The sequence below is a fragment of the Channa argus genome, chromosome 2 (assembly GCF_033026475.1).
Source record: "Channa argus isolate prfri chromosome 2, Channa argus male v1.0, whole genome shotgun sequence".
Taxonomy (NCBI): domain Eukaryota; kingdom Metazoa; phylum Chordata; class Actinopteri; order Anabantiformes; family Channidae; genus Channa; species Channa argus.
In genome coordinates, this window is record NC_090198.1 from 19,580,048 (window position 1) to 19,602,201 (window position 22,154).

The window sequence follows — 22,154 nt, forward strand, 5'->3', positions numbered from 1 at the left end:
TTCTTATCAAAACACAACATTCAGTTTCTTTTTTTAGCTAATAAGTACTTTAACATTGTAAATGTTTACTGGCACTTCCAGAGCGATTACCGGCAGGTATATTTTTACCTTCTGCATCCAGCAGCTTAAGAGTCTGTTATTATATTAAAGTAGATCGAATTTATTACCAGGCAATTTTAAAGCAAATTTTCAGTCTGTTTTCTTGAATGGTGATTTTTTTTTTAAAGTGTAAAGTTAGGCCAAATAAAATGTGGTAGTAATGGTTCGTAATGTTCACATCATACATTTTTGAGTTTATTAGGTGTTGTTATTTGCAAGAATATGGAGATCATATCAACAACAGGAACAAGAAAAAGTAACTTTTTGCAATTTCCTGGTTTTCAGCATAAATTGGTTACAAAATGTGAGACGATTTACACCAAGGTCACAATTATCAACAAGCGCAGGATTTCTAAGCTTATTAAAGACAGTTCTAATCTTTCATGACTTTATCAAATACACTCAAATCAAACAGTCAAAGTGATAATGGAAAAAGTATTGTCAACGCTGGGCTTCTGATGTTGCTAAACTTCACCTCGAGCCAGATGTTGCAAACCCTGGAGTCCAATCGGTTAAAAAAGAATGGAGGTCTGGTTGAGCTGAGCTGAAGCTGTCTTCTATAAAGAAGAATGTCTACTCTACACCTACATGAAGCGCCTGCTTGAGATGCTGCCAAAGTTGGTTAGACCAGGTTTTAAAACACTGTTGCTATTAATGTTTTAACAATTGCTTTGCATTTGTAATGGTTGTGTTTTAATAAAGGCATTTTTGTTGATATTTGTGACTTTGATGATTAGATCACTTTTTCTTTTGTTCGTGTATGAAGAAAATCCAATTATGAGTGAGCAAATCAAAGTGAATAATTTAAAAAAACTATAAAATTAATAATATGCTTTAAGGAAATAAAGCAAATTTTACTCTACACTGCATAGGAAGAAGCTTTGCCATACATCTGAGTCTGGCCTTTACTGTTTCTTTAGTTGCCATAAGTATGTGTGCAGCATATAATGTCATCAAACTACGTGCTGGAACAACAAAGCATGCAGGCACTTTTCATCCTCTAATGTGCCACAATGAAGACATAGTTTTGTGTTGACTGTACTGACTGTGCCACCCTGTAAGCCATTGCCTTTCATTGTGTGTCTTGCTCTGGGATGAGTTGAACCCACAGAGCCACTGACTCATCCTCTCTAGTTGGAGAATGGCCTTTTCTGCAGCCTATCAGATGTCACTGAGCTCCTCTGTTGTGGTCACAGCCATTCAGAGAGGATGAATCACATTAATAAAAGCCATCTTTGCATTGCTCAACAGCACAGCTGAGGTCAGCTGGTGGCATTCGAGCGCACTAAACCTGGAAACATCAAACAAACTAGCTGATATTGATACGATCTGTTCAGGGCACATTTAGGGATGCATTGCATTGTAGCATATTTACTGTATACAGAGAGAGAGAGAGAGAGAGAGAGAGAGAGAGCACGCAGGAGCTTCTGGTCTTTTGTCTATTTTAAAAGGATCTTTAATCACCAAGGCTCTTATTCCAGCTGACAATTGTTTTCACTGACATGTCTATGAATGCACATATGCATGTATGCAGAAATAACCAGAACCCTTTTATGCGCAATCTCATTAGTGCCTGCTGATGCGGGGCAATTGTATTAGCTCATCTCATTGTAGTACCACTTTTCATCATTTGGAGTTGCATACAGTGCAGCTAAGCATGTGTTAGTTGCAATTGTAGTTTTGATGACCAAAACTGATGTTTTATTAATAATGGACAGAGAAATCTATTTGATGCTGAGAAAAAGTCAATCAAAGGCAGGTGTGTGTGTGTGTGTGTGTGTGTGTGTGTGTGTGTGTGTGTGTGTGTGTGTGTGTGTGTGTGTGTGTGTGTGTGTGTGTGTGTGTGTGTGTGTGTGTGTGTGTGTGTGTGTGTGTGTGTGTGTGTGTGTGTGTGTGTGTGTGTGTGTGTGTGTGTGTGTGTGTGTGTGTGTGTGTGTGTGTGTGTGTGTGTGTATGTGTGTGTGTGTGTGTGTGTGACTGAACCTGCCTTAACCATGATATTGAATGCTTTATAGTTGGAATTGCTGGTGTTTAGTTGACACCCAGAAACAAATCAGAAGAGTTGATGCGAATTTAAACAGAAGAGTTTAAATGTCTGGATCAGATATTTGAGGCTGCATTTGAAAAGGTGGTCAGCAGTTAAAAGAGCATGTAACATGTTCAAAGGTTCTGCTGTTTTCTTTTGCTCCATATCCCACTGATCTCATTTCTGTATGTTGCATATTATATGTATAAAAGGAAATGAAAATGTCTCCCTCTGGTGGCAAAAGCACCAATCAGCATTTTCTTTTTCATTAACCTTGTGTGTCTTTACTACTTTTGCTGTATTATTATAGCTTCCATGTTCCTTAATAATACTAATAATAAATGATCTTTCCTGTTGCCTGCTGTCCTCACCTTATGCCAAAATATGACTGTTTCCTTCCCAGCTAACTCATACAGAAGGACAAACAGATTGAAAAAGTTTGCATAACAGACTGAAATAAAAATCCAGTTTTTGTAGTTTAGTGCCAGCTGACCTTAAGCGTAACTCATCACTCAGTTAGCTACCCATGTCACAGTTAACCAGATCATCCTACATAAAAGAAAATGAGAAGCACAGCAATTATGCCAGAAAGGAAGAAAATGGGATTAAACTTAAAAGCTCTTAGACATGGAGAATAGCTAAGCTATGGAGGAATTTAACTGAAGGGGCTTGGTGAATGTTTTATAATAGTCAGTATATCTGAATGATGGCCAGTAAAACCTGAGCTTTAAAAGCTCTATAGTTCATATATTAGTTATTTATCATGCCAGTAGGGGAGTTCTAATCCCTTTTTTTTTTCTAGTGAACGTAAAGAACACACAAGATGGATTGAAGGTTACATGTTAGTTTAATAATTTCTTATTCTATATTCATCACAAATTAATAATTCAACCATGTTGCAATAATAATAAAATGATAAAATACACTGAAATTAAAAGATACACATATACGCACAATGTCTGATATTAGTTTAGATATTCAATATCTCAAAGTTATGTTTTCTCTGTCTGAATTGAAACTGTAAAATGTGAACAGAAGCTTTCAGCAAACGTGTGCATGTATAAATGTGATTTTTGTTTCGTTCACTAGCTATTGGTCCTTGTTTTTATGTTCATGTGTAAGAAATATGTTCGTCCATTGCTTTTCTTTGTTTGTCTCTGCCTTTAAGCTTCATCGTCCTTGGTTGTCACTGTGTTGAATAACAGGAAACTCCTTAGCCCCTGCCACAAAAACACAAACTAAACACTAACTGCTGTAAAACAAAATGAATCTAAACCTCACAGTCTGGTTTAGTAATGTGTAAGAAATTAATGTTGGGTGCATGTATCAAACTTTCGAGTAAACAAATCATCTGGCTACTTAATAATCAGAAATTGTTATCAAGACTGAGATTATCTTTGAATATTTAACCATCACACATTTTAAACATACACTACACTTCATCCGTTCAATTCTTTATTCAGCAACAATGCCCACCATCTGTCCGACTGCTGTAGTTAATTGAAGCAGACCCGACCCTCTGCGTAGGAATTAACTCCACAGTATGAAAGGATTTTTCAATTATGCTGGCTCAGCCTCTTCTCAGTGTTCCTCCTGCTGTCAGGAACTCTCAGCTGGGTCATTAACAGTGGGAACCTACAGAGGAAAAACAGGCACACTGTGGCAGAAACTCACCTAGTGTCCTCTCCAAAGTTTGACTTAATATCTATAACTAAAATACTATAACAAATGGTTTGGGTTAAAATGGCCAACTGCAAATCCTAAAAATTAGCAAAACCTTTTACAATAGTCATTTGGTTCGTTCACTCTTTCATCCTGATGCGTGTCACTCTTGTAAAGGTTTTTGTCATTCATTTATTCATTCATTAGGATTCCAGTAGTGAGAATGGCAGAGCAGAACCAATAATGCAGATGAGACAGATGACTGTGGTCCTCATTTAATTCTTCAATCAGTTATTAAAAATATAGATAACTGCAGCTGAGACAGAAATATTCAAGCTTATCTGACACTGTTCACTTTTTGAAACAGGACAAACATGTCTTCAAAAGAGGAGAAAAAAAAAAAAAATATATATATATATATATACATACATACACACACACACACACACACTTTGTTCTCTCTCTCCCTCCCTTATCTTCCTTTATAGCTCCTCTAGATCACCCTCTTATTTACCCCTCTTATTTTCATCCTCAGGCTTGCCCAGAAGCCTGGCTGCTAGTCTTGGCCTTCAAGTGAGAGACGCTGCTTCGTGCTCTTCTTGGTGAAACATAATGTCATTAAAACGGCCTGAATAGCTGGCAGCGCCTGTGTGGGTGTTCACACAGCAGACTTGTTGATGGCAGAATTACTTATCAACTTATTAACCATGGCTTTTAAGTCCGTCTTTATGCACCTGTGAACTGAAAGTACCTTGATAAGGAGATTATGATCTTGAGGGCACAAGAAGAAACAGTTGAGGGAGAGAGAAACAAAAATTAAAAGGAGACAAATGTGTGTACTACACAGATTCATTATGTGGTGACAGGTGAGATTCATTAATTACACAATCTAATGTGGTAAACTCCCAATGAAGCACATGTTGTTATCCCTGTGGAGGCCCTCCTCAGTCTGCCTGCTCCGCTTCATGCACCTGAGGACTGCAGTAATCTCTGACTCGACTACACCAGCACATCTACACTGCACTTGCCACTCCTGTCATTGGCTAAACAGTCTCTTGCAGTTGTTCAGGCTGCTCTCAGACTACAGTGTTTCTTGCGTAGGAGGCGCAGTTTTCTTTCTCATCCACACACACACACATCTTTAAGGCTCAGAGCTTGTTAGACATCCATGCAAGATCACAGAGGGCCTGCAATCAGATTCGGTTCCTGGTACCTCTTTTTTAAAGACTGTAGACATGCCAGACCCCTCTCTGCTCCCTCTTGCAGTCTCCCCCTCCAGGGGCCCTCTCGACATCGATGCATATTATACAGAACTCCACTGTCTAAACCCTCATCACACTGGTCACCCCCCCAAAAGAGTCTCAGCCCCCTAGGCAGCTCCAGGCCTTCACCCTTTCTACTGGCTCCCAGCACATGACAAGCACATGATGTGAGAATGGCTATGACTCAGGTATTAGCTTAGACAGAAACTTGAAAAAGTAAGATACAGGAATTAAGGCAGGCCTGTTGCAGTGCTGAAACATTTTCTGTTGTGCTGCCTTCACTTGATAATACATGCAGCGCTTTTTCAAAAATGGTTTTAACAATGACACCAGACTTTGTGTTAGTAAAAATAAAACCCAAACAAAACAAAAAAAATTATATCTTTGGCTCGGCTGTTATGCAGGAGGTGTGGGGAGCCTTATAGTACAAACGGGCCTATTTTTCGTTCATGCTTCTGTCTTCCTATTGGAGCCAGATTATAATTAGCTTAGAATAACGACTGGTATAATAAATACACCTCTGCTTTATTTATTCTGTTTAAAAATGCAAGAAATGTGGGTTTCCAGGCAGCCATATTTTACACCATCTCTCAGCCAGGAACAGTGACACCCTCCAGTCTTGTCTTGACGGCTGAGGCTCCGAAAAGTCACTGCTCCTGGCTAAGGTAACTTTCTAACCAGCAAACTATATCCTGGCTACAACTCAGTTTAACAGAGAGTCTGCATTGGCTCAATCTTTAACTGCATTTCTTTTTCTGTCATTTCTCCCTCTTATGTGCCATAATGCTGCAAAATTCATACACTTTACACACAACTAGATACTTCTCACAGCACTGGGCAAACTGCTGTGGCAAATGGCATGATGTGCTTTTGTAATCTGGCATCTTTTAGTCTAACATTTTCAGGAGAGGACAGACACTTTTGTGTTACACAGCACCCAATCTTTAAAGAATCATGACATGTAATTTTCATTGCGATTAAAAAAGGTGAGTGGGCAAACAAGTGCTGAAGATAAAGAACACAGGGTTTTTGGATTGAAAGTGAGCCTTTTGTTGTCAAGTATGGAGTCTGTTATGTTTGCCTGCTTGATAAAAGACAAGCAGGCAAACATGAATGCTGACATGATGCCTTGTACGTGTGTTGTATACAGATGGAACTGACATTATGCTGAAAGCTTATCCTCTGAGGAATTAATTTGTAAATGTCCTGTTCTCCATCCTCCTCATTTCTCTTCTTTCCATTCTTCTCCCTCATTTGAGTCTCTCTGTCTTTCTTTTGTCATGTCTTCCCCATTTGTTTTCACTCCAAGAGCTCCCATGACACCGAGAGACCCTCTCTCCTCCGGTGCTTTGGTAGAAGTAGTTGGTTTGGTTTAAACACTGTGGAGTACATATACAGTAGCTCTGCTCGTATTATACCACAGCAGTTTCCAGACCAGTGTGTTTATAACTTTTTTCTTCTCTATTTTTTCTGCTCCACTTTGGATTTGAGAACAAATTGCTTCCCCTCATGTATTCTACACTTTCTATTGAGCTACATGAAGCTTTGCCTCCTGTTGAGACCCCTGAAGACCTCTTCTCCCCTCCTCTACTCTGTGTTTTATTTGGCCCTGATCATAGTACAGCTAGTTTATTAGTTTCACTTACAACCTTTATGATGTCATTTTCAGAATACTTTTCTTTTCATCTGTGCCTTTCACATCAAGCAGATAGGGCAGCTGAAGTTTGAAGCAAGATAAAGATGTTGTTTAGAAATGACTTGCAGTCCCTCTGTAATCATTTCATACTAAATCTCTCTCTCCCCTGTGCTTTATCCCACAGAGATGTTTGACGTTCTGATGAGACAGGCTGAGAATCACACTAATGCCCTCCTCCAGGAGTCGTACCCCAGTATGGCAGATGAGGCTGCGGGCCCTGTGCGAGAACTCTTGACTGACATTGGGCTCTTCCTGCTGGGGTCTGAGCTCAGTGTCGACTCCGTGCAGCGATTCTTTGACGCTCTCTTCCCACTGGTGTACAACCATCTCATCAACCCTGGTCTCGGCGACATATCATCAGGCTATGCTGAGTGTGTGAGGTCATCAAGCCGTGATTTGAGACCGTTCGGCAGGGTGCCCGGTCTCTTTGCTGATCAGATTGCTCGCTCTGGGGTCTCTGGGAAGCTTCTTCTTCAGGCATTGCACCTCGCCATCGAGGTCATCAATACTACAGACCACTTACAACTGAGCCGCGAGTGCAGACGGGCCCTGCTCAAGATGTATTACTGTCCTCACTGTCAGGTATGCATGTCACTGAAGTGAGTTTATTGATTTGAGTTAATGAAAGGCTTCACCAGAATCACTAAAATAATTTGCTTCACAGGGCTTAACCCAGTCCAAGCCCTGCATGGGCTACTGCCTCAACGTGATGCGGGGCTGTTTGGCAAGCATGGCCGAGATTGACACCCACTGGAGAGAGTTTGTTCACTCGCTGGAGGGCTTGTCGTTACGAACACAAGGACTGCAGGATTTGGAGCAAGTGCTCGTGGGATTTCATACGCTGCTTCACGACTCTATCAAACATGCTGAGAAAAATGGACCCCAGCTCTCTGCACAGGTCAGATCATCTTTGAGGAAAGATAGGCCACTGTTTAGGGTGGTAGACTTGAAACTGGCTCTCTGGATATTGAAAACCATTATCACAGAATTACAGTTGCTAGCTTCATGTCAGATAGGTATGTGATTAAGAGACCAAAGATAAATTGCTTGAAATTCTGCATACCACACACACAATAACAACAACAACAACAACAACAACAACAACAACAACAACAACAACAACAACAACTTGGCCACACTAGACCAAAACTCTCCAGAAATACATCCATGTGGGAAGGTGGTCAGAAACTTAGTAGTTAATCTGCCAGAGAAAGAAGGCTCAGGCCAAATTCAGAGTTTGTTCAGCTACTCCTCAGGCTTGCACTCATTGAGCCAAACTGGGATTTTTTTTAATACATAAAACACAAGATGCCTGCAGTGATGTCACATGTTGTGAAATGAATGGCCCATAAAGCTTTTTCTTCAATGTCTGTCTTTGCTGTACTGAGTGAGACACCACAGCTCTATCTAGTGGTTGGCTAGTGTGACTGCTGCTTGATAGGCTGCACATGCAGTGCCTTCAGAAACTGGAGATGACATGGTTGGCTGCACTAATGGCCTTAATATAAACATCTGTCACTCACCTAACTAATATAAGGCCTTTTTGTCATGCACCAGCACAGTTTGATAAGATTTGCTAAGTTTCAAAAGGCACGTCTCTTTTCTCAGTGTTTATACTTAAATTTGTGTCCGTGTCTTTCGGTAATAGGTGCACAAGCTGTGTGGCCCACCAAACAGAAACCCTGCACAGTCAGTTAGTATCCAGCACAGCAGCAGCAGAGAATCCATCCCTCTACAAGCTCCCATCAGAGTGTCAGAAGGCTCACTTGCTGTCAGGAGGAGGTATGTGTCCATTGTGTGCATAGAAAGAAGCATCATTGTTTGATTTTAGTTAATTACATTTACAATTAATATTCAAAACACTTTTAAGTTAATTCTAAATGTGCCTGCATTTTCAGGGAGTTTCTGAACAATCTACGTCACTATCGTACCTTCTACGGTGGCCTGGCAGATCAGCTGTGTGTGACTGAGTTGGCCTCTAGGGATGGCCTGACCTGCTGGAATGGAAATGACATTGTAAAAAGGTTTGTTTTTACAATGTAACACCCGCCCTGAACACTGCTGCTGGGGAAGCTTCAGGATGTGTCTGAAACACTGTTGGCACAAGGATGTACTGCGTTGTTTCAAAGGCTATTGCACTTTTAAAATTACTTGCAACACTGGCTCATAACAGAAATGTTTAATCTAAAATCCACCTCCGCGCAGTAAGTTTCACTTATGGTTACTTCATTAGCATGTTTTACATTCCCTGTTCCAACTTTTGTATGTATTGATTTTGGCACTAGAAAGCTGCACGGTTCTCCAGATAAAGGAAATTTTCCATGTTGTCAGCTTAAAATTGATTTTACCTGTATGTTTTAATTAGATTTTGTGACGTCATGATTAGTTTGGAAACCAGTCATGGTCCATTATAAATCTTACGTTAGCGTGATGAGGAAAGTGTTATCCTACATTACAGACTTCTTTTTTGTGGATTTTCCACGAGGGTGGAATTAAATGTAGTCTTGAACTCAATTGCACTCATTTTTGTTTGTGAAACATCTCACACACAAATCATCATCCAAAGGGGAATTTTTATTTTATCAAATTTGTTGTCCCTACAAATATTAGAAAATAAAATTAAGTCTAAATCTTGGCTTCTTCGTTAACCAGATTTCTGGTTTGCTGTTAAACTGAATTGTGGTTATTTGGACCAAATTAACTGGGGGTGGAAATGGAGCTAATCATTTCTAAATGTGCACACATGCATAATCTTTCAATTTTAGTTTGTTTCAGGTCAAAGGTTTTCAGCACCAAGTATATCTCGCTGTGCAATCCGGTGCACGAGTAGGCTGTCTGCACAGCATTTGACCCGTTCTAACACTCACAGAGTTCACATATATACTGCCCACACAAACAAGCTGACACAGATGCAGAATTCATCTATTAGCTGTTACCATCCACTGACATGGATCTGGGGTATGAATGGTTGTGAGCTGGAGCAGACAAACTGGCCTTATTCGAAGTATCACTCAGCGGCCTTGTCTCCATTACATCACAGCTCTCGATCTTACCTAAGCTGTCAACAGTCAAGGACCACCTCATCTATCCTCAGTCTGTGGTTGTTCCTCTTAACCGTCAGCTGCTGTCAGCTCTGTAAAAATGGCAGGTGGGCCCGTATTTCAAACAACAGTGAGGTAGGAGTTGCCAATTCGAGTTAGATGCTCCATTGTAAAAGATGACAGCCTTGGTGAGATAATTTCATAGCTGCTGTGTGCAGGTAAGAAATAAGGAGAGGAAAACAGGGAGAAGGTCGTTCACGGGCTTCTTGGCAAACATAGAAATTCACGTTCCTTAGAAAAGTGCAGTCGAGTGATGCTTCTCAAAATATGAATTACATTGGAGATGGAGCATCAAGGTTAAATTTTATTCTGGCATAGACAATTTACCAGTTTCGTCTTTTGTTACTTTCGCAGAACCACACCTTATGTTTCAATACATAAAAAAGCAGTCATCTCTGAGAAAAGAGATGTTTCTTACGTGCTGGAGTAAAAGGCAGACCAGCAGAATACTGGCTGTCTATCATCTCTGCCAGCAGCCTCTGAGAAATGTTTATGGTCTGCAGTCTCTTCTCTTGGCTCTTTAACCCTCCTTCCTAGCACAAACACTTGATGATAGAGACTCATTCATCTCAGGGTCACTCACCTGTTTTCATTTTGATGCCATCATTACACACAAAAAGAAAAGCACTGACATAGATGTTAAGAATCTGGGGAGCTGTGGTTCTGAGGAGACCATCGAGCTGAATCCCTGCAGATTAGCAGGATTCCTGCAGCTCTGCTTCCCTGTACTGCTCTCTGTTAGAACCATAGATGAATGGCTTGAAGTCAACACTAGCTGAGACAAAAGCAATAAATAACCTCCTGCCTACGGGTCATAACCCAACATCCATAGAGAGTGGGGGGGAATAAAACTCACTGCCGGATGGCGGCTGATTTACAGAAGCTTATCGAGGCCTCAGAGACCTTAAACGATTGGTGCAGTTGGGGGGTGTGTGTGTGTGAATGAGAGAGAGAGGAAGACAGACTGTACATTCAAGTGCGTGCAGATGCTTTTTATACCAGCGCTTTTATGCAGGCAGATTGTTTTATGGTCTTAAAAAAGTGGTGAGCTGCACCAGAGCTTTGTCTTCTTTAATAAAAAAAGGACGAGAAAAAAACATTATAAAGGAGCCCGAGATTTAAGGGAGATTTAATCCGCGTCCTCATCTGGGTCCCTGGTAAACAAAAAGATAAAGAACAGTCAGATAAGATCAGAGAGGAAGAACACAGGCAGCTTTCATCTTAATGTCTGTGTAAATGTACATGATGGAGTCTTGCTTCGGGGGTGATTTGGTAAACACATTCTTTCCCTGTGTTTGTCTCTGTCTTCTGCCCTGTCCCTCACTTACACATTTATACTGCGGGGGGAAAAAAGGCTTGGAGATGAAATTTTCTGATTAGTATTATGGCTTATTACCAGTTTTGTCATCCTGTGTGACAGCTAATTTCACCTGAAATAATCCCTAATTGAGTCTCTGCAGTGACCTGAAGCGTGCGTAGGCTGGTAAGGTATTATTGTGCTCGCAGCAAAAATTGATGTTAAATAACAGAGTTTCCAGTACATGAAGAACTAAATATCAGATATTTTGGCTGTTTTGCTTCAGGATACCATGAAATGCTCTCAAGATATGTTTAGAAATACCACACCTTGGTACTGTTTTTGTACCATCAGAAATATGCCTGTTAAAGACCAAATATTGGTATTGCAATATAATGATTGCTTAGTAGTCTTGTAATAAGTCTTGCAAATTGTGCCAGATCTTAGGCTGAATGTAGGCATAATTTGGCAAATTAAGTTTTTTGTTTGGTTGCTTGTTTGACAATTATCACCTTTTATGTTTTTCTCCCCACCTGTTCGTATATATATATTTGGCTCTTTAGCTTCTTCAGTGTGCTGTTTGGCGCTGAGCAAGTAGCATACAGTGTGTTTAACGGAGCTTTTTATGAAAACAGCAGCCTGCTGGAGCTGAAAATAACACCAATGAGAGTGTTAACAGTGTACCAAAATAGTAAAGTTGTAAACCCAGATAGGTGAAAGATGCTAAAATGTTCTGCATACTTGTGAAGAAATGCAGCGGTGGGTGTTATTACTGTCTGGGTTTATCCCTGTGAGCAGCCTCTTTCAGATACAAGTAGTCATGTGACCAATCCTATAATAAAAAAAGGTGGTTATAGCCACCTTAGATTAACAAAAGTGGTCTAAAATGGTCAAAAAGTGTTTGAAAAACATGTTGTAAATGTAGAACTCAGCTGGTGCCAAAGTGTTTTTTGTAAATTATAAACCATACCCAGCCCCAGTATGTGCGCAGGTTGGGAGGATTGTGTGTCACACTGCATTAAAATGCTTGTGTGAATTATGTCAGTGGACAGCAAGAGTTAAAACGTAACAGTGAAATATCCCTCAAACTGTGGAAGTCGCTGGTTGGAGACACCATCCTCGTCTAGGTAGAAAGGTTAACACATTCCCACATGCTTTCTCCATCCGTCATGGATACAGACACACTGAAGAAATGGCAGGTTGCCATGAGCTGGCCCCTCTCTATAGAAGCAAACACACACGCACACACAGCAGTTATGGTGGCAGTTAAGACTTGGAAAACGAATGCAACCAGCACTAGTTCCAGCCACCATTTTTCTTTGTTTCTCTGTTCGCTGTAACTTACTGACAAAGAGAAAGTTGCATTAGTCATGGGAACAGATTACAGGGATCCTCATTCCCTTGGAGTTGTCTCACACTGACAACTGATCTTAAAACCTATGTGTGTGCATTGCAAGGTAGCAAATCTATTTTGGAGTGTATTTTATCATAAAAAAGCTTTCATTTCCCATTCCCTCTGCCAATGGGAGACAACAACCAGGAGTTATAACAGTGCTAAAAAGCTACAGCCTCAACAAGTATGAGAGTGCAATGTTTTATTCATGATTACCTCCTCTGGTGTAGACTTGCTTTAATTCATCCCCACCTGCACGCTGTCTCACGGCTGCCAACACACACCAGGTGTTTGGCTGTGTGTTTATACTTTCAAAGTGCCTTTTTCTAATTGAGTACAACAGTTTTTTTTATTTTTGCGATAATAAGGCAACTGACCTTGCATGCTGTTGGAATTTAACACACAGGAAGGAGTACTGCACGATGAATGATACAGTTTGTTTCATTCAAGATGCTTGAAGTCAGATGGGCAGATTTGAAGAGTGGCCTTTTATTTAATAGGCCACCCTTCAAGCTGGAGTGTCTGTTTGAGCATTGACCTTTTACCTTTTGCATGTTTTCTGCTGCCCAGTTAATCCTGAAGAGGTTAATGACATGGTAATAAGGGCCCTGGAGTCACAGAGCAGGCCTGTTTGCACTGCAGGGGTTCAGAGATGTGCTTTGTTTTTAAGTGAGGCTCCCCCTTCTAACCAATCAGAGAATGTCAAGGATATAGGCTTGCTTGGTTAAGTCTGCAATTACTTATTTAATGGGATTTTATTATTACTAAAACCTGCAGGGCAGCATAGCAGATGGTAGAAGACCATAGTGAAGCAGGAAGGAGACAGGCTGGGCAGAACAGAGTAGTTTAATTTTGAGTCTCATGCTAGTGCTAGCTTGTAGCTTTAACCCTGTGTTTTGTTTATTGTCCTGGAGTTTGCATCCCCTTCTATCACCTTTTAAACATATTGAGCACTTTTAACAGCTGGAAAGTTTATGACCTTTGGTAACTGTGAAAGAATTGCTTTTAAACATGACTTTGTTTAGCAGTCTGCTACAGAAAATGACCTCCCTCATAGATGTCAGGTATTGAACATAGCTGCTAAAAAATTAAATTTTAATTAACTAGTAAGGACGGCACAGTAGATGGATGGTTAGCGGTACTGCAAACCCTAACCAACCCTGGTCCTTCCTTCAAATTCACTTACTAGCTGAGTCCTTTCTGTGTAGAGTTTGCTTGTTTTCCTCAAGCTTGCATGGGTTTCCTCCTGCTACTGTGGTTCCCCCCGCCCACAGTCCAAAGAGATGCATGTTAGGGTAATTGGTGACTCTAAATTGCCCGTAGGTGTGAATTTGAGTGTGAATGGTTGTCTATCTGTGTTTGTCTCTCCGTATTGGCCATGAGATAGACTGGCAACCTGTCCACGGTGTACTCCACCTCTCATCCTGACAGCTGGGATAGGCTCCAACCCCCTCCGTCCCTTCACAGGAAAGCAGTTAAACATGGATGGATGGAAAATAGAAATTAAATAAAGGAAAAACAATGGTGAATTTTGCACATTTTATTTTTATTTTTTTAATGTTTTTTTCACACACACTTTATTGATTTTGTGGGCTTCGAATAAAAATAAAGTAATGTCAATAAAGAAAGTTAATTTAAAAATAATTACCTTCTGTCCAACTCGCACTACGCACAGAGTGCAGGCCTCTCCAGATGTACATTCCCAACTTAACATTATAGTGCAGCTGTTTTTCTCTGTTCAGTGAACATATTAATGCTCACCTTCATAAACCTGCTGGCAAAGCTCTAGTGTTGCATTTTGTAAAACGAGTGTGGTCATTGCAGCCATAAACATAAATGGTTGTGCTTCAGGCCTGCTTACATGCTGTTGTAGCTGTCTCTGACCAGCAGGTGGAGCCCTGCACTTTGGGTTACACACACCAGAAACACGCCAGACTGGTGATGACTCCACTGCCTATTTGCATCAGTTTTGATGATGCATACTGTGGAGTGGTGGTCCCTATCCATGTTGTCCCTGACAGTGACAGACAGAAAACAAAATTTAAATGATAAACAGACACATGCAGAACATCAAGTCACTTTGCCTCCTCCTGCGTTCATTTGCAGTGATGAACTGACCTAATTTTGAAGAGAAAGGAATAACCTTTTAAACATGCACTGTCAAATATATTATGCATAGCTGTCCTCTTAGTCACTCTCATGTGAGAAAGTAAGTAAGGAAGGAATTTCTTGCCAACACTTTAATAAAAGCGTGAAATAAATGTGGTACAGATTTATAGAGATATATCTGGTTTTCTCTCTTACTGGCTTTGTATCAGCTGGGTAATTCAGTGTCTTGTCCCAGGTCTCAGGCTCTGAACACCAAGCCTAATGGTCTTGTTATGACTCATTCTAGCTGTCTTGGTCTTTGCTCTTGGTCTTTGTCTAGTTCTCTTGGTCATTCACTAGCAACAAACAAGAATTCACAAATGAACACATCCTTGAAATAGGCAAAAGAGAGAAGGACAGAGATGAGTGGCCTGATTGACATTGTTGATTGAGAGAGAGAGTGAGGGGAGAAAGATGAGAAGAAGTGGAGAGGGGACGTTCCTGAGGAGCTCGTCTTTATTGCGACAGCTGGCTACTGCAGATAACCACAAAACCACTGGAGCACTTGAGGTCTGGGTGCTGCATGGCTAGAGTTCCACTCCAACATGACCTTATTTCCTGCCTGGGTTTAGACGCTGGGGCTCGGTCAGAGTACCACATCCTGACGATTATCCCAAGTGACAGAATCAAGAACTCTGCCTGGCTGACTAAATTGAGTTCATAAGTCTCTCTTGTATGCACCTATAGGTGTGTATGTGTGCCGGCGTGCACATATTTCTGTCTGCTTTAGCCCCTTGTTCTTGAATTTTGCATGAATGCTCAGAACATTTCAAGCTAACCCTCTGGAAATGAGTGATTTCTTTTATGTACATGTGTGTACATATTATCCCTAATGTTTCTGCAGCAGGGATGGGCAACCTATTCTTATTGTGGCCACAGCCCTTATTGTTTTCTGTCTGTCCTGACTCTACTACTGCTGTTTAACTGGACTAGGTTTGCTCAGCCAATCAGAAACTGGGAAAGCAGTGGGTAGGAAGTTGGAAAAACAAGCAGGACTGAGGCCTTCAAAGAGCATGGGATTCCCACCCCTGGGCTACAGTAACTGTAGTTGGCTGCAGGTTGTGTGTGTGTGTGTGTGTGTGTGTGTGTGTGTTTAGTAGGATTCATTTTTCTGTAAGTCCAGTCCCATTTGGTTCTTGTGCACTGATTTTCTCCCTCCGCCACCGCCGGTTGGACGTCTGCCTCCAGCATCTGGAGCAGATTGTGACCCTGCAGCTTGCCAGCTAGCAGGACATTAACAGCCAAGGCCTCATTGTCCACTGATGAGTTGTCAGAGCACACACCCTCACCCTGTGTGTGATATCAGCCTGCCTCCATCTACTGTCGCACACACGGTCCACAGGGAGCACTTTCCCTCTTTACCTCAGATATAAATCAGAGCCCGCCGAAAAATGGCGAACAAAGAGTTGAGAAAATGTGAAGTTAATACTCATAAAGTAGGAGCAGAGGTAGCACATCTTTAGTGGGAAAACCCTTAGTGTGAGTGGGATGTATTTGTTTTGTCATAAAGACTCTGCACAGAAATGGTGTTGCCTTGTGATTTAATCACAAGGACACAGCAATATTGTTTTGATAACAAAAGCTGTTCCTCACAGTTCTTAGCAGAACTTGTTCTGCACCACACACCAGTAAACAATAGACTAATAGAGCAATTTCAGTAATGGACATATACAATAAAACTCCTGATACTTTTTTTGTTGTTTGTTGCTTGTATGGAGAGCTGGAAATGAATTCCCCTAAGTATTTCTCTCCTTTACTGAGGCAATCATAATGTTGGGATGCATACAGAATAAAAGCTCAGTGCTTAATGTTGAATTCAACATAGTCCGCACATGAATTAGAGTTGTGTGCTGTCTTATCATGGGTGCCTTACTTCATATCGACTATATGACTACATGTGGACCATATCCATGTTGAGTTCTGCTTCAGAAGAGACTTAATTTGTCTTTCGCAGGAGAGTGGCTGGAAACAAAGACGCCCATATCTTTGTATCATTGTCTTGGTTTATCTCACGGCTGCAGGCTTTTGACAGTGCATGTGGTACCTTCTGTTCCCTAAATTTTTCCACCCATTTCTTAACTAAACATGCTTCCCATTTACTGCCACAAAGTGAGAAATGTAGTAGTCATTAAGTATTCATTACCTGTGCAAATTGTTTCTAGTCTGGAGAATATTCTGAATGCACAGTTAGCTCACATTTGGAATATCGACAGGTTTACAAAGAAAACTTTATGCAGTTCAGTGAACTTTTTTGTTACTTCACAAAAAATATTAGGAGCAGTAACTATAGTCCTTTTAAAAAATATATTTGCACTATTATTTCTTAATCAAAAAAGAGAAAATACATGACAGGCACTTTATTGGGGAGCTTATACCCACAGAAGACTCAGCACCTCTTCATAAGTGGAAACCTACCTTTTAGCTTCTGACCTAAGCTGAAAGCTAGGTGTGAATATGCTCCCATTAATCTCACCTCCCACAGTAAAAGGTCTGCGTGTGGAGGCTCTGGGAGAATTAATCTAAATAGAGCTTTCATTTCTCTGACGTAAACACAAATGTCTCAGCAACAATGTGGCACACTGCGGGATGCCCTGAGACCAGACTTTGCTCTCTTATCATTGTCCCTGTAATGTTGTCCTGCAGTTTCTATGGAAACCAAACCGGCCTTATTAAAAAAAAAAAAGTTTCACCTTCTCGGAGTCTGCCCTTTACCTGACAGCCAAGATAAACGAGCAGGGTCCTGGGAGGAAGGCAACACAAACATGCATCTCTGCTCAGTGGCCCGTGCTCATTGGCTCTCTGCTGGAAGCCCTTATTTACCTTAATGCTGGGAGGTGGTAGAAATGGGGGGAGGCTTGAGGAGGAGTAGCCAACAGAACGTGTGCGTGTGTGTGTGTGTGTGTGTGTGTGTGTGTGTGTGTGTGTGTGTGTGTGTGTGAAGGGGGTGGGGGTTGTTATTACTCACAATACCTCCCATAAACAACCTTGAACCATGCTGCAATAAAAAAAAAAAAAGAAGCAAACAACTCTTTGTGGCCCCCATAATGCACGAAAGCCAGGTGATGTCATATGTCACCTTCAGCTAATGAAGGTGATGATGACATACATGAGCGCCGCATACGTTCGCCATCTGCTCGGTTCCACCGCGCTAGAGCTGCTCCCTATGTTGCAGAGAGCAGTCGGGGCACGTCTGCATCGCAGTACGAGTGTCCCTCGACGCGTGTGAAAGACCGTATCCTGCATCCTGATGACTCTCCACAAGTTCAATCATACGTTCACACCACAAGCTGCTAAAGTGACAAGTCTCTGAGGACACCGATATCACCTGAGAAACCAGGACGTGTTGGTGGATATGACAGTGGTCACCTGAAGACAAATGACTTCATAGGTTTTGAGCAACATAACCTGTTAGTAGCACAGCACATGATAATATATTGATAAAATAAATGGTGTTTTTTGCTTGGCTGGTTTTATATGCACATTATGTATTACAATAGATTTTTTTTTCTTTCTGTTTTGTTTAATTAAAGCAGAAGGCTAAATGTCAGGGTGGAGAAAACTATTCTCAGCAGACTATAAGCATATTTTAAGTTATGAAGGTTAAAAACACAGTGAGGAGAAATAAGTAACTATTGTTCCCCTAGAACAAATCTATAGAGTTTTATAATGCAATTTGGACTTTATAAAATGTGGATATGTTTAAATATATTTTCACTGGGGATTTAGGTTGTTGCAGTAACAACAGAACTTTTCAATAATTTTTAATCTGAGACATTTAAATACAAGTCTTTCATGTAAGAAGGTCAGTGTTTCAAACACACTAGAGCTAATCTGGATGCAAAAATGGCTTCTGAAAATCAAGAAAACTTTGATTTTTACAATTTACCATTGAATGTATCAAATGTTAAAAATTGTTATTGAAACATGTCTATCACAAGATCCAAAAGCAAAAAAATGATCTCCTTTGTTGCTTTTAACAACAAAAAGCAGTAAAATAGTCAAAAGATTTGTAGCTTACATTGATGTAAAACTTTTTTATCTTTACTGGAGAGCTTTTATGCACCAGAGAATCTTTTTAAAATTTTCTTTCGTTTTAAAAGATCAATTAAACAGCCTGCTATCTCTGACTCATTGAACAGCCCTGCAGCAAAGGAGAGATAAGTTTGTGAGTAATCATGCTCTACTAACCTGCTAATTACTTCTGCTTAGGTAGGATGTTTTGGAGCATTCTCATTTATTATAATTTGATTTTGATTAGACTTTGGTCTTACTACTTAGCGGGTGCACTGTCTTGACTAACAACCATCTTCACGTCTTCCAGAACATTTGGCCCTGTAGACAACTGCTCTACCAACTGAGCCAGTGTGTTGGAATGTAGAAGAGCACAGCAGAGCAGGGACGAAGGAGCAGAGTAATTTGATCTCTTGTCTCATGCTAGCATTAGCTTAAACTGCATATTGAAACGTTCAACTTCGAGTGGTCAGTCAGTTGTTGGATTTGTAAATTGATTTGGGTTCGTACTAGTCAGTATAATATAACTAATGGTTATTTATTAAATGCATTTTGTTTATTCTATCCTGCATAATTCTTGCAGGTGATGTTTGTTTTTTCACGTGCTGATGATGTCAGGCTCAGTGAGAATCATCTTCCAGATTGATTACATTGAGAAGAAAAAGCTGCTTTGTTGTAGCTGCAGGTTATGAAAGTTTTGATTGACGGGTGCTTGACTCCAGCTGGCAAGCAGAGTGTAAAAGGCGAACGTTGGTGACTGAAGATGATCTTTAGATAACATCAGATGGCCTTTGAGAGCAGCTGAAACAGTCAGTCTCCACGGGGCTACTCTCCTCCTCTTGTCACGTCTTGACACTTTTTTTTTTTTTTTTTTTGTACTTCCTCTCCCTCTTTTCTATCTCCTCATTCTCTGTGTCTGCTGAGTGGAGTTTCTGCGAGTTGGCAGCCTGTATCTGATCCTGAGGTAATTTACTGGTAGCGATAAGGAAGTGGTGTGCACAGTCTTTCGTTATAGTCCTCTCTGACAGGGCAATCTAAAGCCTGGTGAGACTAAATTGGAGGAACATTTTGACTCCAGATAGAAGGGAAACATGCAAGGTTATTATTATACAAATTCATCAAACTAAGATAGAGTGAAGAAACAATCACTGGTGACTGCTGGTTTAATTTATTTGACTTTAGGAGTGGGAATAACTGCAGAGTAATTGCAGCAATGGAAAGTGAAGGGCAGAGTGGTCTGTTTTCTCATTTGTTAATGAGTTGGCGTAGACCTTGGAATTTAGCACAAAGTGAATGCTTATTTATACAATTTTGGATGTTCATTTAATCCTGACTTTTAATTTTATTGTTGATTATGGCACGTTTTGTGTTTGTGAGAAACACAAAGAGACTTTGACATATTTGCCTTTGCTTGCATGAGCTGACATCAGCTTATATGTGTATATTATACACAGTAAGTGTGTGTGTGTGTGTGAGAGAGAGAGAGAGAGAGTGTGTGTCCAGTTCAGTTTTGCCCAGCAGAGCTCCTTTTTTTCCTCTTTGCCAGGCAGACAGGCCAGGGTCATTGCCTCAGGGGTATCCTGGAGAAATGCTGCTCTGCTGTGGGTGAGGAGAAATATGAAGGAGACCCTAAATCAAGACACAGAGCACCATGAATCAAGTCAGCAGCTGAGCTGAAGAAGAGGGATGGGACCATCTGTAGCAGCATATGAATGGCTAACTGATTCACAGTGCTGTTGATACAAGCTGAAGAAGTGTGAAAAGGTTGTGAAGATTAGCGCTGCTGCTCGCCACATAGCCTGGAAACCTGCTTCTGTCAAAAACGCAAATACATTGCATGCTCTATCCGTCACTCTGACAATTTACAAAATTGCACAGGGAAACGTTACTTTGGGTGTGTTTATAAATTATGATGAATTCTTATTACCTGAAGTTTACCTTAATTCATGCTACGTGAATAGCTGGACCTGAAGTTAAAGGCATTTTTCTGAAATCATTGAGCGCCAATGATTTCATAAAGTGCTTTATAGAATGATCTAGAAGATCCTTTAGGCACAGCCATAAAATTTTGTGATATGATACTTGTTTGTTATTTTGGGCTGCAATTTGGCATTATTGAGGTTTTGTTTAAACTCGATCCAATTAGTTGCTCCACAGATGATGGGTGATTGTTTCAGTTTTTCAAGCCAAAAAACCCCAGATGTTTCACTTTCTCAAATAAGCAAATATTTTGCTTTTTGTTCCTATTTAATAGTAAATGGAAATATTAAATTATAACTCATGTAAAATAAGGATTTTTATTAATGTAGGGGGAATTTTTATTTATTTATTTAGCAGCCATAGCTTTTTTTAATCCATTCTGGTTTTACATTTGTTAATATTAAGGTTGGATTGATTGTTTGTTGCCTGTTTTATTGGTCTCATTTTCAAATGCGTCACTCATAGTCTGACTTTTAGGCATTAGTTGACTTCCACTGAATATCTTGCTATGTGGGCTTTGAGCCGTTCTAATGCTGTCGTTGATTGTGAGGGTTTTGTGCATTGTGGTGGCAGAATTTAATTCATACTGAACTGTTTCTGTCATATCCTTCTCTTATCTGTCAGTGTGCAAACTTGTTTAGCATGTGGGGATTAATTAATTTCACTATTCTAATCCTTTCTTTTTCAGATTAAATGTTTAAGAATTGAAGCTGTTGTATGGACTAAATGCTGAGATGAATTTCAGATTTTAGGTTATAATGCACAGTCAACTTGAACATGCATTTGAGGCATCTTCTGTGACGTTTTGGTTGTTAAAATCCCTGATTTATCGAACGTTGTAGTGGATGAGGCACCATTTCATTAAAAAAGAAAAACACACACACACACAAAAACAAAAAATAAAATGATTAATTACCACCCTGAATCTTAAAAGATTGTTGGAATCAGCACTTAGTTGACATTTAATAATATAGGAGGAGAGTCATATGGGTGGCTGTGTACCATAAATACTGCAATAATTAAGTTCGTTCCTAGGGTCAGGTTTGTAGAATGAGACTTAATTGTCACTTTGAAGCAAATGATTATGCCCTATGATGAAAATAACAGAGAAGCCATTGTTTTGACATTTAAATTGCACTGACATTACACTGTTGTAAAAGAACCTTGTGACAGCGGTAAATTAGTCTCTTTGAGAAGGGACAGAATTTTAATGGCTGAGCCCAGCGCTGAGGGCATGTTGTTAAAGCACAGTAACAGGACAGATGATAATCACAAAACTTCATGATCGACCACACGGCTTGTTATTTAAACATTTCACCAAATAAATTAACCCATCACACCACTGGCTACAATAAATGCTGAGAGCATGAAGTGGTGGTTAGTTCCCAGGCTCAGACATTGGTATTGTTCCATGTAATGCACAATCTTTAAATAAATTATAATGATTTTCACAGTGTGTAGAGTAGGTCTGTTTGTACA

At 40.3% G+C, this 22,154-nt stretch overlaps 1 protein-coding gene across 3 annotated transcripts in view; it reads left to right on the forward strand.

Moving 5' to 3' along the window:
* gpc5a (glypican 5a) overlaps nt 1-22,154 on the forward strand; it is a 109,562-nt gene that overhangs the window by 18,772 nt on the left and 68,636 nt on the right. For all 3 annotated transcript variants that reach the window (XM_067496207.1, XM_067496208.1, XM_067496206.1), the window contains exons 3-6: nt 6,870-7,327; nt 7,410-7,643; nt 8,394-8,527; nt 8,644-8,769. In XM_067496207.1, the coding sequence (XP_067352308.1) occupies nt 6,870-7,327; nt 7,410-7,643; nt 8,394-8,527; nt 8,644-8,769 (952 nt within the window). The remainder of the gene's footprint in view (nt 1-6,869; nt 7,328-7,409; nt 7,644-8,393; nt 8,528-8,643; nt 8,770-22,154) is intronic.